At 58.2% G+C, this 15445-nt stretch overlaps 1 protein-coding gene across 2 annotated transcripts in view; it reads right to left on the bottom strand.

Annotated features, from left to right (window-relative positions):
• Positions 1-8457: 8457 nt before the first annotated feature.
• Positions 8458-15445, bottom strand: part of SCUBE1 (signal peptide, CUB domain and EGF like domain containing 1) — a 136574-nt gene continuing 129586 nt past the window's right edge. For both annotated transcript variants that reach the window (XM_040637675.1, XM_040637674.1), the window contains 5 exons: positions 14752-14913; positions 13151-13348; positions 11548-11700; positions 11114-11193; positions 8458-9277 (listed from right to left, as the gene is read on the bottom strand). In XM_040637675.1, the coding sequence (XP_040493609.1) occupies positions 9125-9277; positions 11114-11193; positions 11548-11700; positions 13151-13348; positions 14752-14913 (746 nt within the window). In that variant the 3' untranslated portion in view covers positions 8458-9124. The remainder of the gene's footprint in view (positions 9278-11113; positions 11194-11547; positions 11701-13150; positions 13349-14751; positions 14914-15445) is intronic.

Here is a 15445-nt window from a genome sequence, read left to right on the forward strand (position 1 = left end):
GGTTATACTCTGCCTCCCCGAGTACTTGTCAATGGGCTGCAGGTTATAAGGACATTTAATTTTATCTACATTTCCTTCTGTCTTTGTTTCCCACGTCATATAGAAATCTAATTGATTTTTAAAAGCTTTTATTTATTTATTTGAGAGAGAGAGCAAGAGAGACTGCACAAGTGGGGGAGGGGCAGAGGGAGAAGCAGACTCCCCTTGGAGCAGCGAGCCCGCTGATGTGGGGCTCGGTCCCAGGACCCCGAGATCACGACCTGAGCCAAAGGCAGACGCTTCAGCGACTGAGCCACCCAGGTGCCCCGAAATGTAGCTGAGTTTTGCAGATTGATCTTACCCCCGGTAAACTTGCTGACCTCCTTTACTAGCTCTAATAGCTTTTTTTGCGGATCCCTGAGGATTTCCTATGTACAAGAGCAGGCCATCTGCGAGCAGAGACGGCTGTCCTTCCTCTCCAACCTGGATGACTTCCTTCCTCTCCTGTCTAGTCGTCCTGGCGAGAGCCTCCCGCGCTGTGATGAGAACAGACATCCTGGTCTTGTTTCTGTACATCGCGCTGTTGTGTTTTTAAAATTCAACGTAATTTGAATTCCAGTGTAGCCAAGCTACCGTGTCACATGAGTTTCAGGTGAACAACACGGGATTCCACACTCCCGTATGTCACCCGCCACTCAGCGGGACAAGCGGCACCTCCCGCGTCTAAGGAGATCTGCTGTGGCTGACTAACGGTCACTGCTAGACAATAATCGTGTGACTCTGCTGCCGGCTTCCGCTGCCAGCTTGTGCGAGGGCCTCTCCATTCACAGCCGCAGCGTCCGTCCACACCCGCTGGGACTCGCGTTACAGATCCCACGAGTGCCACGGTGGCGTCTCTCTGTGGTCTTCATGCTTGTTCGGTTTTTATTAACGGGGTTGAACATCTTGTCAAATGTTATCTGGCCATCCTCCTCCAGAGTCCCCACAGCCCACCGAGCAGGCTGGACGGCGCTGGAACGGGGGCCTCCTTCTCTCTGAGGAACCTGGAATCCATCTTGGGCTTGGCGAACTGGGGAGCAAGGCCACACTCACCCCACATTTCGCTCCTACTTGTGAGCTGGGCTGCTTCTCAGCTCATTTTCCAGCCCAAGAGAGGCCTCATCTTTCAAGCCTGTTCTTTTTTTTTTTTTTTTTAAAGATTTTATTTACTCATTCGACAGAGATAGAGACAGCCAGCGAGAGAGGGAACACGAGCAGGGGGAGTGGGAGAGGAAGAAGCAGGCTCATAGCAGAGGAGCCCGATGTGGGGCTCGATCCCACAACGCCAGGATCGCACCCTGAGCCGAAGGCAGACGCTTAACCGCTGTGCCACCCAGGCTCCCCTCAAGCCTGTTCTTTTGTTTCCCCCAAAGATTTATTTGAAAGAAAAAAGCGTGTGCATGCGCGAGAGAGCACGAGATGGGGAGGGGCAAAGGGACAAGCAGACCCCCTGCGGAGCAGGGAGCCTGATGTGGGGCTCAGTCCCAGGACCCCGGGATCATGACCTGAGCCGAAGGCAGACGCTTCACCAACTCCTGAGCCTGTTTTCATGGGAGCTTCGTGGGGATGCGCAGAACTGTCCTGTGTGTTGTGTGCTCAGTGAATGTCATTGTTTGCTTCTTAGACCTTTTAAACATTGCGGTAAAATACGCGTAAGCCAGCATTTGCTATTTTAATCATCGTTTACAACCGTCACCACCATTTGTCCATCCCCAGAACTTTCTCACCTTCCTTTTTTTTTTTTTAAAGATTTTATTTATTTATTCGACAGAGATAGAGACAGCCAGCGAGAGAGGGAACACAAGCAGGGGGAGTGGGAGAGGAAGAAGCAGGCTCCCAGCGGAGGAGCCTGATGTGGGGCTCGATCCCATAACGCCGGGATCACGCCCTGAGCCGAAGGCAGACGCTTAACCGCTGTGCCACCCAGGCGCCCTCTTTCTCACCTTCCTACATTGAAACTCTGTCCCCACTGAACTACTTGCCTTTCCCCCTCCCCCTTTCTCCCTCCCAGCCCCTGACGCCCACCACTCTGCGGTCTCCGCTAGGTGAGATGGGAAACAAAGACAGAAGGAAATGTAGATAAAATTAAATGTCCTTATAACCTGCAGCCCATTGACAAGTACTCGGGGAGGCAGAGTATAACCTTCCTCCAGGAAGCTCCCTACTGTCTTAATGCCCTACTAGAGGGGAGAACAACCTTGACAATGGCAAGGCCTCCAGTATCTTGTGTGTCTTCTTTAGCATAAGAAAATCCTTTTTGCCACTCCCCTTATCTTTACTTCCCCCAACCCCAAGTATATAATCAGTTGCTCCTCACTGATCCCAGAGTGGGGGGGGGGCGGCAGCAGCTCTTTCTGCCCAGGAGTCCTGTCCCCGTGCTTGAATAAAACCACCATTTTGCACCAAAGACTTCTCAAGAATTCTTTCTTGGGACACCTGGTGGCTCAGTGGGTAAAACCACCATTTTGCACCAAAGACTTCTCAAGAATTCTTTCTTGGGACACCTGGTGGCTCAGTGGGTTAAGCGTCTGCCCTCGGCTCAGGTCCTGATCCCAGAATCCAGCCCCAGGTTGGCAGGGGCGGTGTCCCTGCTCAGCGGGGAGTCTGCTTCTCCTTTTCGTTCTGCCCCTCCCCTGCTTCTTCTCTCTCTCCCTCTCAAATAAATAAATAAAATCTTAAAAAGAAGAAGAAGAAGAAGAAGAATCCTTCCTTGGCCATTTCCTCTGGACCCCACTGAACCTCACCTATAGGGACCTCGAGTAAGTGGAGTCACGCAGTATTTGCTCTTTTGTAACTGGCTTCTCGCGCTCAGCTCCGTCTCCTCCAGGTTTAGCCGCGTTGTAGCTGGTGTCCGAGCTTGTTCACTTCTCAAGGCTGAATCCTGTTTGTGGCGTGGATGGACCATGCGTGTACCCACTCATTCGCTGACGGACACGTGGGTTGCTTCTATCTTCTGACTATTGTGAGGAATGCTGCTATGAACATGGGTGTGCAGATATATGATCGGGACCCGGCTTTCAATTCTCTTGGGTATATTCCAGAAACGCCCTTAGACTTTCAAATCATCGTGTTAAACCAAAAACCGAACAAGCCAAACAAGTCTGCCGTTTACCGTCACTGATTTGGAATATTAGTATCATTTATCAAATTGTTCTTTTCTCCTGTCGAGTGCATGAGGCCAGAAGGTTCTCCGCATTACTGAGGAGGGGCATGGTTATCAGACTTTTTGGCGTTCTAGATTTCCTGGAGAATCTGATGAAAGCCATGGGTCGCTGTCCCCGAGAAGCACAGCACTGATTGTGTGCCCGGTTTTGAGGGGTCCCAGATCCTCTGAGGCTCACGCTGACCGTGACTCCGAGACTGAAGCCCCAGTGGAGAGGAGCAGCTCGGGGTTCGGGCTCCAGGGATGAGGAGCCGTGGACTCGGAGCGTCAGATGGTCCACCTCCCTGCAGCTCATCTGGGAACACATCTGTCCCCTAACTTTGGGGGCTTTTTGCGTGCACATCTCAAACCTACTGCTTTGCCTTCCAGAAGCTTACCCCAGCTCCTCTACTTGTGGCCCGCAATAATAGCCAAAGAATTTCTGATTCCAGTTACCTTTCTTCCCTGATCATGACCACTGATGAATGAGAGAAAGGAGTAATATTTAGGTTCACTTCCTGTTTATTATTAAAGTGATTTCCACAAATGTTTAATTACATGCATATGTACGAACATGAAGGAGAACACAAAACCTTAAATATTTGAGGCAACTAAAGGAAAAACATGATTGTGCTGGTATTTGTCACTCTTATAGACAGAGCGGAGGCCCAAGTGCCTGAACAGTACAGCGCCTTCACCGAACCCAAAGCGGAGGCTGGGGGAACAAGGGCCCAGTAGAGTTCAGATATCCCATTTCCAGAGCGGTATGGACCGGGTCTGCTCAGGCTGTTCAAGGTTCTGATCTCAGCGGACTCAGACCTTTCCTGGGGATCTACGTGGCCTCTGAACTGGAAAACAAAGTACTGGGCATCAGTGAGCTCTCTTTGCACCCCTGCTTTTCAGCCCACGGTCTGCTGAGCGACACCAGCATTGTCTCGTGTTTGTGCAATGGAGCCTGCGAGAGGGGCCGATGGGGGGCGCACAGCGTCTCTCCGGGGGTGCGGGGGTGCACCGGGCTGGCTGCCAGCAGGGGGGCCGTGCCGCAGGAACCCCGGGCTGCGGCTTAGCTTGCCCTGCAGGCCAAGTCTGAACGGACACTTCCATCCTGTACACGCAGGGGAGAAGGCAGAAGCCGGGCTTCCTCTGAGTTTTTAGCGCTTGTTCCAGAGGGAGGGGAGGTCACTACATCCACCCCTCCTCCACCTCCCTCCTCTCTACCTGCTGTGTCCCAGGTCTCGAGCTCCCCAGCGCATTTCCCAACCTGAACAATTCAGTCGTCCACACCTTACAGACATCTCTTGCCTTGGGTTTCGATGGGCTTGGGTTTGAGTCTCGGTTCCACCGGTTACTAGCTGTTCGCCCGGCTGTTCGCCCGGGACAGGTCACTGGGCCTCCTAGAGTCTCCCCCTCCGCGTCCGAGGGGCGTCAGGCCCCGCCTACCTCGCAGGGCCCTGAGGATTGCCCCACAGAGCCTGGCGACCGGGGGGCTCAGGTCTTTCACTGCCTCCTGCTGAGACTTGAGGTGCACAATTTCAGAGGGCCCATCGGTGGCTGCGGGGGGGTGCTCAGAAACACGGAGGGTCCTGCTCTTTGGGAGCCATCTGTGCAGGGTCCTGGGAGGGAACGCATGGCCGTGCCTGTGGCGTCTGAGCCTGGGGATGGCCTGCCCTCTCCTGCTGCCCTCTCCAAGGAGCAAGGCAGCCTGAGTAAGGCTGACTTGAGCTGTGAGCCACACCGTGTCTGGCATACAGCAGGCGCTCAGAATTAGCGCCTCCAGAGGCGGCCATGGGAGTAGAGGAGCTGCGGGCTCTGACTCTCCCTGTGGACGGGTAGCATGTCTCAAATGTCGATCCTTCTGCCTTTGGCATGTTGGCTGAGCTCCTCTCTGTGTCTCTCTCTGCTGGTGGAGGAGAGCGGCCACATCGGGAGATGGACTTCGGGACTCCTTTGGTGACCCCTGCTCTGCTCTGTCCTCTGTCCACGCTCTCCATCCCCACCCACGGTACTGCGAGGTGCTGGGAGGTGCTGGAGGGAGGGACTGTCATCTCCTGAGCAGCACTGGGCTCTGTCCACCACCAAGCCAGCCTCAGTCACCTTTATCTCCGGGACCAAGAGGGACTTCCCAGGGGATTCTGCCAACCCCATGGTTGTGGTCTCTCCTCCTCTCTAGGAGCCTGGCACACAGTAAGTGCTCAGCAAATGTTTGTTAAATGACCTAACTTAGCTCAGTATCTTATTTCCCTGCTGAGGGTGGTGGGTGGAGGCATATGAGTAATTATCCAACCTCCAAAATGTCACTTAGGTCCCCACTCTTGCTCCAGTAGTCAGGGGCCTCTTGTGGAAAATGGGTGATCTTAGCCATGTCCCTGGGGGAATGAGGGTTCAGGTAGGAAACACAGGTTTTAAGGGTTGAAGGAAAGAAGTTCTGTTTTTGGGCTCTCAGAATCGGCCTCTTGGGGCCATTTCTCTCTGACTTTTTGGCCCGGGTTACGGTTCTACTTTACCTGCGTGTCCCAAACCAATGGATGGCAGGTGGGAAAGCTGTCTGAGGCCGCCACCTTGGGCCCCACGGCCTCCTCGATTCTTTTGCCACAGAGGTGAGGAGGGGCTGGCAAAGACTGCCCCTGGGGAGCCAGAGCTGGGCAGAGCGAGGTCACCACCACTGGGCAAGGCCACCTGCTGGGGCGAGTTGAGACTAAGTGGAGAGCCCAAGGGGGAAGAGAGAGGCCAGCACAACTCCCCGGTGGCAAGGCCCTGGCTCAGGCAAGAGCGTAGCTGGTTTTGAAAATAGGCCTAATTCGGAGGCAGAGGAGGTGACCCCAACGCTCACTCACTGAGGGCCCAGCTGGCCACCGGCCCTTGAGGCACAGTCTCTTCTTTTCCTCCACACGTTTCCATGGAAGCAGAGAGCCAGGAGGTGCCAGGGGTGCGGGGCAGAAGGGCTTCTTCCGGGTCCACCACTCCTGGGTCCCACCTGCTGGCCGCCGATGGGCACCTAGCGTGGTGGCACCTCAGTCTTCCACGGCCATCCTTGGGGGGCTTCCCCGGCCGCCCTGCAAGGAGCAGAGCCAAGCTCCTCGGGACTTCCAGGCCTTGGAACCTTTCAGTCCTGGCCTGCTGGGCCAGGTTTGCTTCCAGAAGCTTGTTCTTGGCTCTTTTCCTTGGAGTTTATCGACTGGCCAGCCGCTGAGGGTCCGTGCCAGGCAAGGAGCGGCGGTGGCTGCGGCTGCGGCTGCTCGAGGCCAACGTCCCATCCACGCGTGGGGAGTGCTCCTTCTGGCTCAGCCCGCCCACATCTCGAGCCTCCCTCCGGCAGCACGGGACTCCCGCACCCTCATCCTGAGCTTCTGTCCTTCGGGACCCATTGCAGGGACCCATCCTCTCTGGGCCCCATCCTTTCTACCTCCAGCAGCTCCTCCGGCGCCCATCTGCCACCAGCTGCCGCAACACGGGAACATGGACAGACGTGCTTTGTTGCTCAGGGAGCTCGCCCAAGGCCACCAGGCTCCGAAGACCAGGGACAGCTCCAGCTTTAACAGGTGGGACCCTCAAGTTCCCCAGGGTGGGGCTGAGGGCTGACATCAAGGACAGACCCCACCCCTGGACTCTGAGTGCCCCTGACGGCGTGGGTGGGGGACTGATGGGGATGTGTTGGCAGCTGGCAAATTAATTAGCCTGGTTGCTGGCTACCTGGTACTTATAAGGGCGAGGGGCCCCACATCTGTCCTGCTCTGTTGGCGGGACACCGGGCAGGTCTGACCACAGTGGAGGGGAGAGCCACGGAACATGGGTGGGCTCCCACTGGAAGGGCTGGTGGAGTAGTAGGGTTTGTGAGTGGCGACTGCTGGAAACCACCCAGAGGGGCAGCAGAAGTGTTCAAGAAAAGTTAGAGCTCTTCTGGTCCTCTCTGTTTTGAGAACATTAAAAAGAATCCTCCCTGTCCCCTCCCCTGGGGGGTGGTTGGTGGGGGCCTGTTCCGGGGGGCACTCGTCGAATTTCTGGGGATGAGCAGTGGCTCGGGAGGGAAGACAGGGGTCTTTCTGGAGCCGGAGGCTGGCCTTCGAGGCCTGTGACCAGGGGAGGGTGGTGCGGGCCCAGACAGGGCTCAGGGCTCACACGGACCTGCCCACCAGGCCCCTTCCTGACCTGAGTTGGATTCTGGCAGAGAAGGTGCTGGTGGCAGATTTGTCAAACTGCAGACTTGCCGTTGCTGACGTGGGCAGCCGCAGGGAATGATTTCTAAGCTCCCAACCCTGTTTTGGATGGTGAAATCCTCACGGCCTGCTTTGTCATCAACCCCCAGGCCCCACTCGCCTGGCCCCAGGCTTCCCCACCCACAGAGTGCTATGGACGGATCTCAAACTGTGCCCATCGCTCAGCCTGGGTGTGGGGGCAGGAGGAGGAGACAGCCTAGAGGTACTGGGACGGGTGGCTGTGGTTCATTTTAAGATTCTCCCAGTTTCTTGGAATTGTGAACATTTGTTCACCCTACAGATACAGACCACTTCCTATGCACGTCTCACAGGCGGCGGCCGGCAGTCGGCCAGCAGGTGAGGACTCAGTGCCGCGGGGCTTTTCTGGCTCTATCCCGGCGCTGGCTTCCTGGCTGAGGGGGGCACCAGGCAACTGGGTCAGACTGTGGACTTCTCTTTATATAAAGACACTCTCGGAGGGGCACAGCACGGTGCAGCAGAAAGATGATGGCTCTCTCGGGGCCAGGCCTCCGGACGCTGGCCACGTGCCCTCCCCGGCCGGTTCTCCTCACTGGTAAGATAAAGGGGCGGGCTGCTGCCCTCTGAGGCCTCTCCCGGTGGACCAGCCTGTGCTCATATGGGGAAGGCCTTGTTTCCCTGTGGCACGAGGCCACAGCACAGACCCCAAGGTCATGGCCTCAGGGTCAGCACACGCCTCCTTCGAGGTTTACTGCAAGGCCCCAGTACCCACAGGAAAGGGTCCAAGGGGAAACTTCCTTCCACCACATTCCATCTGAGGGCAACACTCCAGCAAAGCATCGGAGCCCAGTTCCCAAAGAATGTGTACGCCAGAGCGTGTCCAGAACCAGCCTGCCTTCTCCCCACCCTGCAGGCTCCCGGACTCACAGAAACAGGTGGCAAGCACCGGGGGGGGGGGTGCCAGCAACAGCTTGAGAGGGAAGAGGTGGGTCGCAATTCATATTTACAGTTACTAAAGAGGATCTTCCTAAAGTACCCACAAATAGAAGTATATTATATTTATATTTATATTTATATATATATATATAGTACTTAATTAGATGCGCTATCAAGGGAAAGCACGAATCTACAGTTTCCTCCGCTAGCAGCTCTTTTCTGTCCCATCACAGAATCCTTAGAGCCCCACCACGTGGCGCCTACGACCAGGCCCGTGGCCGGAGGAGTGGGGGGGGTGCGGATGGCTTGCAGGTGCAGACACCGGCTTATCAAAGCTCCCCAGATGCCTTCCCACACCCCTCCTCCCACGGCCTGGCTTCCTGTCTCAGATGATGCCTCCCAGAGCCTGCCTGGAGACAGAGGCTGCCGCGCCCCCCTCTCCGGAGACGTCAGGTGAGGTCACGTACGACCCCCAAATGTGCATTCTGCCCAGAACCTGGCTGCCTGGAGGCGGCACAGAGGGTCCCCGCCTGGATGGGTCCGCTAGTGCCGCTCAGGAGGGGGTGCCGTCCTGGAATCGAACAGGAACAGGCGGAGGGAGGGAGGGAGAAAAGCCGCCGTAAGCAGTGTTTTCCCAGTGGGGCGATCTGAGGAGCGCAGCGGGCTGGCGTCTCTGCCTGGACGTGGTCTCACCCCCGCAGGCTGGTCCGCGTTTCCAAAGGGCAGACGCCGTGGTGACTTCCCAAGGCAGCGTGGAGGCCCGCGGAGCCTCCTTCGAGCCTCTCCTGGGGAGGGAAGGCGCTCTCTCGGCCCCGTCGGGACGCCCGGCCGCCCCCGCGCAGGGCGGCTGGCCGCTTTATTTGTAAGGCCGCAGGAACCGGGACACTTTGGAGCGGAGCAGCTTGATGAAGGACCGCGGGAACATCTCCTTGGACTCCTGGGCTGTGTACTTGAAGTAGTTCTGGGGGTGCGCCAACACGTCGAAGAGGGCCTTGATGAGCTTCTTGTCCTGCAAGACACGGTGAGGCGGGTGGTGAGGCCGAGTGGGGGGCGGGGGATGTGGGCCGAGGCCAGGCTTGAGGGCCCCGGCCGCTCCGCTCTTCAATGTCTGGGGCCCTGGAGGCGCCTGTGGGGTGTCTGCAAGGAAGGGGGAGGAGGGCCCCACAGACTCTCTTCACCATGAATTGTTTTTAATTTTTTAAAGAAGATTTATTTATATATTTTAGAGAGAGCACACATGATCTGGGGAGGGGCAGAGGGCGAGGGAGAGAAGGAGACTCCCCGCTGACTGCGGAGCCCGACAGGGGGCTTGATCTCATGACCCTGAGATCATGACCTGAGCTGGAACCAAGAGTCAGACTCTTCACTGACTGGGCCACCCAGGCGCCCCATTTTTTGATTTTTTTAAAAATAGTTTATTGGTTTTAACTCTTGGCATTCTAATCATATTTTATTTAAAAAGAGTTCTGCAAAATTAAACCAAAACAAACCATCGCGTTGAAACCAGAGGACATGGAGCCGAGGCAGAGGCTTTTGAGGCCAACAGACAGAGGTCTGAAAGCTCAGCCCCAGGCACCTGGGAGCTCCTTCACGGGAGGAAGGCGAGCTGCAGCGTGACCGCTAAGAGCCCGGCCGCAGCGGATCTCAGGGCAGGGCGCGGGGAGGGTCTAGGCAGCCAGCACAGGCCAGAGGCTGTCTGCACCGCGTCTCAGCGTCACTCCGAGACTTTGGCCACATTCGCTGTCCAGGGTCTGCTCCGTCCTGGCGCACACTCACGCTCTCTCTCTCACAGGAACGCTCGCACCCTCGTCCTTGAGAAACACTCAAGAGTTCCTCCCGTGTGCTAGGCGCGGTGCCCATACTGGGGCCAGCATGTCAAGCGGGAACCCTGCAGCTCCTCCTCCTCCAGGGAGCCCGGGGACCAAATGATCCTAGACCATAGCCAACTGCAGGGCTGACAGGTGCCCAGAGTGAAGGCCACGTGGGACTCTAGGAGTCTGTGACCTGCCCAGAGGAGGGATGCCTACAGCAAGAGCAAGACAGGCAGATGCTCATGGAGGAGGGAGGCCAGGGAGCAGCGGGAGCGTGGAGGCCTGAGAACAGCTTCAGAGGCAGGTGGGGGCCATGCCCAGCTGGGCCTCGTGGGCCAAGCTTTTTATCCAAAGTGATGGAAACACTTCTAGTTCTGCAGAGATGCTTCTGGCTGCAGGGTGCTTCTGTGGGCAGAGGGCCAGGGTGGCAGGGGAGGGGCAAGGAGGAGAGCCAGCATCGTCTGCAGGAGGGACTGATGTAGAGGCCAGCACGACCCTCTGGTTCCCACTACACAGACGGGCTCCAGAAGGGAAACTCTCTGCTTACAAACTGCCTACTGTGCGCAGGACTGGGCCGGACCTGGGGCTGGAAGACCCACACTCTGCGAGCCACCCAGCTGGGACGTGACAGCCAGGGGACCCAACCCCGCTGTAGCCCCGTCCACCTCAGCCCCCAGGCTGGGAGTCTGTCTCCCCAGAGCCTGAGCAAAGCCCTGGGTCAGGGCCCGTGCTGGCCAGTGCCTGCTGCGTGATGGACACAGCCCCCCTCAGTGACAAGGTGGCCCTGCGTCTCGAAGCCATGAGCAACATGAGGACGTAGGCAGTCCCAAAGGTAGGGCGGATTCTAGGAAGTGAAGCTCCCACCGCGGTGAGGCTGGCAGCTGGTGAGGAGCCCAGAGACCGGTCACCAGGTCCCGGGCTAGACACCAGCGGGGAGCTCGTCTCGGCCCTCCTTGCAGGTCAGATGCCCTGGATCATTACACGCCACCATCCTGGGATCACGTGGGCCCTTTCCCGTAAAGAAGCTCACTCACTTTTAAAATTTCCTGGTGATTCTCCGAGGCGTAGAGCCGTCCATCGCGAACGATATCTTCTATCAACTGCTGGTAGTCCTCTGCGAAACCCACCAGCGGGGAAGGAGGGAAGGTGAGGGCGCCAGGCCCTGCCTGCTCCCCCCTCACCTTCAGCCTCTGCCTCCCCCTGCTCTGCTCTCAGACTTCAGACCTTGGCCAGAGGCACTTCTGCCTCTGAACCTCTGTATCCTCCACCCAAATTGTTTTCATCGAGGTTTGGCTAGCTAGAAACTCCTATTCAACCCTCAAAACCCTGCTTGGGCAGTACATCACCTTGAAGGCCACAGACACCACCCATGCTCCCTCATCTGCACCACCCCCCACCCCATACGTGTCTGTTGCCTCTGTGTCCACAGGGCCAGCCTGGGCCGGGCACACAGTGCAGCCACACTGACCGTCATAGGTGACATAGGGCACTTGGAATCCTTTGCCGCTGTTGCCTTCATTGGATTTGAACTGGATCCAGAGCTTCCGGGAGCGAGAGGTGAAGGCGATGGGCCTTTCGTAGGTCTGGCAGGTCTCATAGGTGGTGATAGATGCGGGTGATGCTGGGGACAGAGTAGGGGGGCTGAGCGGCTGGCTGACCCACAACCTGCACCTGGCCCCCATCCTCCTTCCTCAGGCCACATGCTTCCCTTACCTGGTCAGCGGCCCAGCTCCCACACCCAGTCTCCCAAACAGTCCAGCTCTAGTCCCCACCTGTATGCCCTCTGCCTCAAATGCCAGTCCCCACCCTCGACCCCGGTTCCTACTCATCCTGCAGAGCGGGTTTCGGTGCCTCCTCCACCAGGAAACCTCCCTGATTGCTCCATCCTCACACTACCACGTTCCTGCTCTGCCCTGGTGAACCCTTTGTTATTGCCCCTCTCTATCGGCTTGTCACTGTCTTTCTCCACCAACTACTCTCCCAGGACAGGGCTCATGCCCACACCCAGCACAAGCCGGGGCTGGGGTGGAGAGTCACATTTGGGAAGTCCCCTCTCCCTGTGAGCAGATGAACAAGGGTGAGCCTGCCGACCCTGGGGTGTGTGGGGCCGGCCAAAGGGTGCCCCACCTCCTCACTGCTCCCCGGGGAGCCTTCCTGAGGTACCCTGGAGGCAGGAGAAGCTTACCCCCTAGAGCTCAACTCTGTGGGCAGATGGTGGAGGGGTGGACGCTAGGGACTAGGTAGGCTGGTGACAGAGGAGGTGGGGAAGATGGGCCTGGGCTGGGCTCTGACTGGCTGTGACATCCTGGGCAGGCGCCCTGCCCTTTCTGGCCTCAGGCTTCCTGGCTTATCAGGTACTCGGAGTGGGCGACGCTCGCACATGGTAACAAAGAACAAGGGGAACAGAGTGGACAGAACCCCCCCTCAATCTCTCTCTCCTCTGCTCAGTCTCTGTGCCTTGACATATTCCAGACACAAGTGGGCAGCAGTGTTTTGTGTCTGCCTGCATTTCCCTCCTTCTTCCCTGATGTTCCAACTTGGAGTGTGCTGTCTGTGGGCACTGTGGCCTGCCAACAGCAGTGAGGGGCCCTGTCCTCATGATATTAGGGACTCAGCCTGGTTTCTGGGGAGACTCAAGGGCTTCCCCGCCTTTCTTACTGCTGTGGCCATCTGGGCACACACTTGTCCTCACCCACTGCCGAGGGCTGGCCTGCTGCTCGTGGCCCCTTTGACAGGGGTGATGGGCCAGGAGGCTGGAACTCCCAGAGGGGGAAGGACAGGCTGTTTGACCCTGGGGTGTCTTGTGTGTGTGCCCCTGAGCTCAGAAGGAGCAGGAGGCGGGGGAAGCAGGGGTCGCTCCTGGGGCCTCACCCTGGGTGGCATGGCAGGACAGGTGGGACCCCTGGGATGAGACGAGCTTGTGGTCAGCATGGAGACCGGACTCAGGACGCACCCCACGCTCACCACACCTTGGCACAGAGCCCTTCGGGTCAGACAGAGGTGGGCTGCGAACCCGACCCACAGGTGACCCTGGGCGGCCCCTCCGTTGCCCCACCTTGACCCACGCGTACCGCTTTTCCTCATGACCAGAACGTCACCGCACTCATCTTCGACGGGCAGGAAGATCTCAGGGACCACAATGAGGATCCTGCGCTTGGGGGGTGGTGAGATATGCCACACGCACTCGGCATTGGCCGGGTAGTCGCCGGGGTAGTTGGGGGACTCGATGTAGCCTGTGTAGTCGCCGAGCTCGCCGCCGCAGTGCTGGTCTGTGGGCACCGGGGCCGCGTGGGCCTGCTCAGGCTGGCCGCACGAGGACCTTGGCGGGCAGGCCCGCGACGGCCCCTTGGCCCGCCTCCACCCGGCCTCCCCACCAGCCAGCCCGGCCCTGGGCTGCTCTTCTTACCGGGTCGTCTTCCCGTCTTCCCCTGTGCCACACCACCCAGGGTCAGCTCCCCTGCCAGCCCTGCTCTTGCAGGTGGCCGGTGTGAAAGCCCAGTGAACCTCCGCTCAGTGAATGCCCACCTCCTCTTTCCCTCTACGCACGCCACGCTCCCTGAGCGCCCACCAGGTGCCCGGTTTGGTCGCCCTCCCCTCAGGAAGGCTTGGGGACAAGCAGGCAGCCCAGTGAAGAAAAAGAGACATGCTTCCTTTTCTTTCCTTGTTTAGCTAAGCTGCGTAATCCTCAAGAGGCCAAACGCGACATCTTTATGAGCTAAGTGGTCCCTAGCCTCAACCTCACAAAAGAAGTCACCTTAGGTCTGTAAAGAGATCCGAACAGAAATGCTAAATATACATAATTTTCTTATACGTTTTCATTTATGAAACACCTCACATCAAAATTTCTGGAAAATCTTTCATGTTTACCTCATCGTCTAGAAGCTTCCCTTCTATTTGCTTTCTCCACTTTTACTCATGAGGACGTTTAAAACCCTGTCTCTGGGGAGCTCTGCCACTGTGCCTGCTCTTCTGTCCCAAGAGGCCACGAGCCCCAGGGGACACTGCGGGGAAGAGGGGCCATGTCCACCTCTAGGATTAAGTCCCCTTCATGGGCCTTTGGGCCATCCCAGATATGACCAGCAGCCCAGGAAAGGGGTAACTGGCTAGAAATTGATTAGGGGAAGGGTACAAGACCAGAAAATCTGTCCCAGAGGACTCCGAAAAATGAATTAAAAATATCTAAGGTAAAGTCTGTTATGCCCACAGACCTTGCTAAATGAGGGCTTGGGGTATCTACTTCCCAAATCGTCTTATGCTGCCCACATTTCTTTTGGCTAAACTGAGCTTCTCACAGCCATGAGGAGGCCGTCTGGTCTCCCTCTCGCGTCTCCACGCCTGTCCACACTTCGCGTCTGCTTCCTGTCCCCTGGGCTGGTTTGGGTCCACTTGGCAGCCCAGCCGCGCGTAGCTTCAGAGCGGCCCGGCCTGGCCGTCCGCTGCTGCCCCGCACGCCTCCCCACCCCCCGCACGGGCCCTGGCTTTCCCCTCCACAGGCCTGGAGCCCTGAGCAGGCCCGCCGGGCACAGAGGCGCAGGCGTCACCCTGAGGGTTTGTGCTAGAGCAGGGCAGGGTCCCAGGGGTCCTGCTGACCCCGTGTGGGTGAGGGCTCACTCCGCCCCCAACGCCCCGCCCCCATGTTGCCAGCCCCGGCCGCAGGGAGCGCTGCACCTACTTTTGCAGTGTGTGACGTTGGTGGAGCCGTCGAAGTCCGTGCTGGTGTTGCCCGGGCAGCTGATGCAGTGATTCTGGCCGAACTCGGGCTGGTAGGTGCCCACGGGGCAGCGGACACAGCGGTGCGTGCTGGTGTTGTAGTGGTGGCCCGGGGAGCAGTGCACTGTGGGTCGGCGTGGGGGGGCAGGTGGGAAAGGGCAGGGGGCACTTCCCCCGGCGCCTCCCTGCCCTCAAGGTCTGTCTCAGCGCCCAGGGGCCTCCCATCACCCGTGCCCAGTCCGGGCCCTGTCCACAGCGTGAGGAGCACGGTGGGCCACCGGGAGCTGGGCCGTGAGCTCCGCAGACTGAGGCCCGGCCCCGAGGTGCGTGTGTTCGGGGGCAATAAATGGGGCCTGAGATGTTGTGAGGGCAGATATGGGCTGCTCAAGGCTGCGGGGTCTTGAGAGGAGGCTTGAGCATGTGGAGCTGGCTGTGAGGCTATCTGGGGGGAGGCGGTGGCAAAGCTGGGCCCAAAGGGGGCCGTGTGGGTGACAGGCATGGCCAGAGGGGAGGAGACAGGCCATGGGGACGAGCTCCTGGGTCCAGGGGTCATGCTAGGCTTTGCTCTGAGGGAGGAAGGCGCCTGGAGCCATGGCATGGTCCTGGCGGCTGCTCTGGGAGTGAGCTCTGGGGCCGGGGGGGGGGGGGGCAGGTAG

This window comes from Ursus maritimus, unplaced genomic scaffold (genome assembly GCF_017311325.1).
Source record: "Ursus maritimus isolate PB19 unplaced genomic scaffold, ASM1731132v1 scaffold_21, whole genome shotgun sequence".
Classification (NCBI taxonomy): Eukaryota; Metazoa; Chordata; class Mammalia; order Carnivora; family Ursidae; genus Ursus; species Ursus maritimus.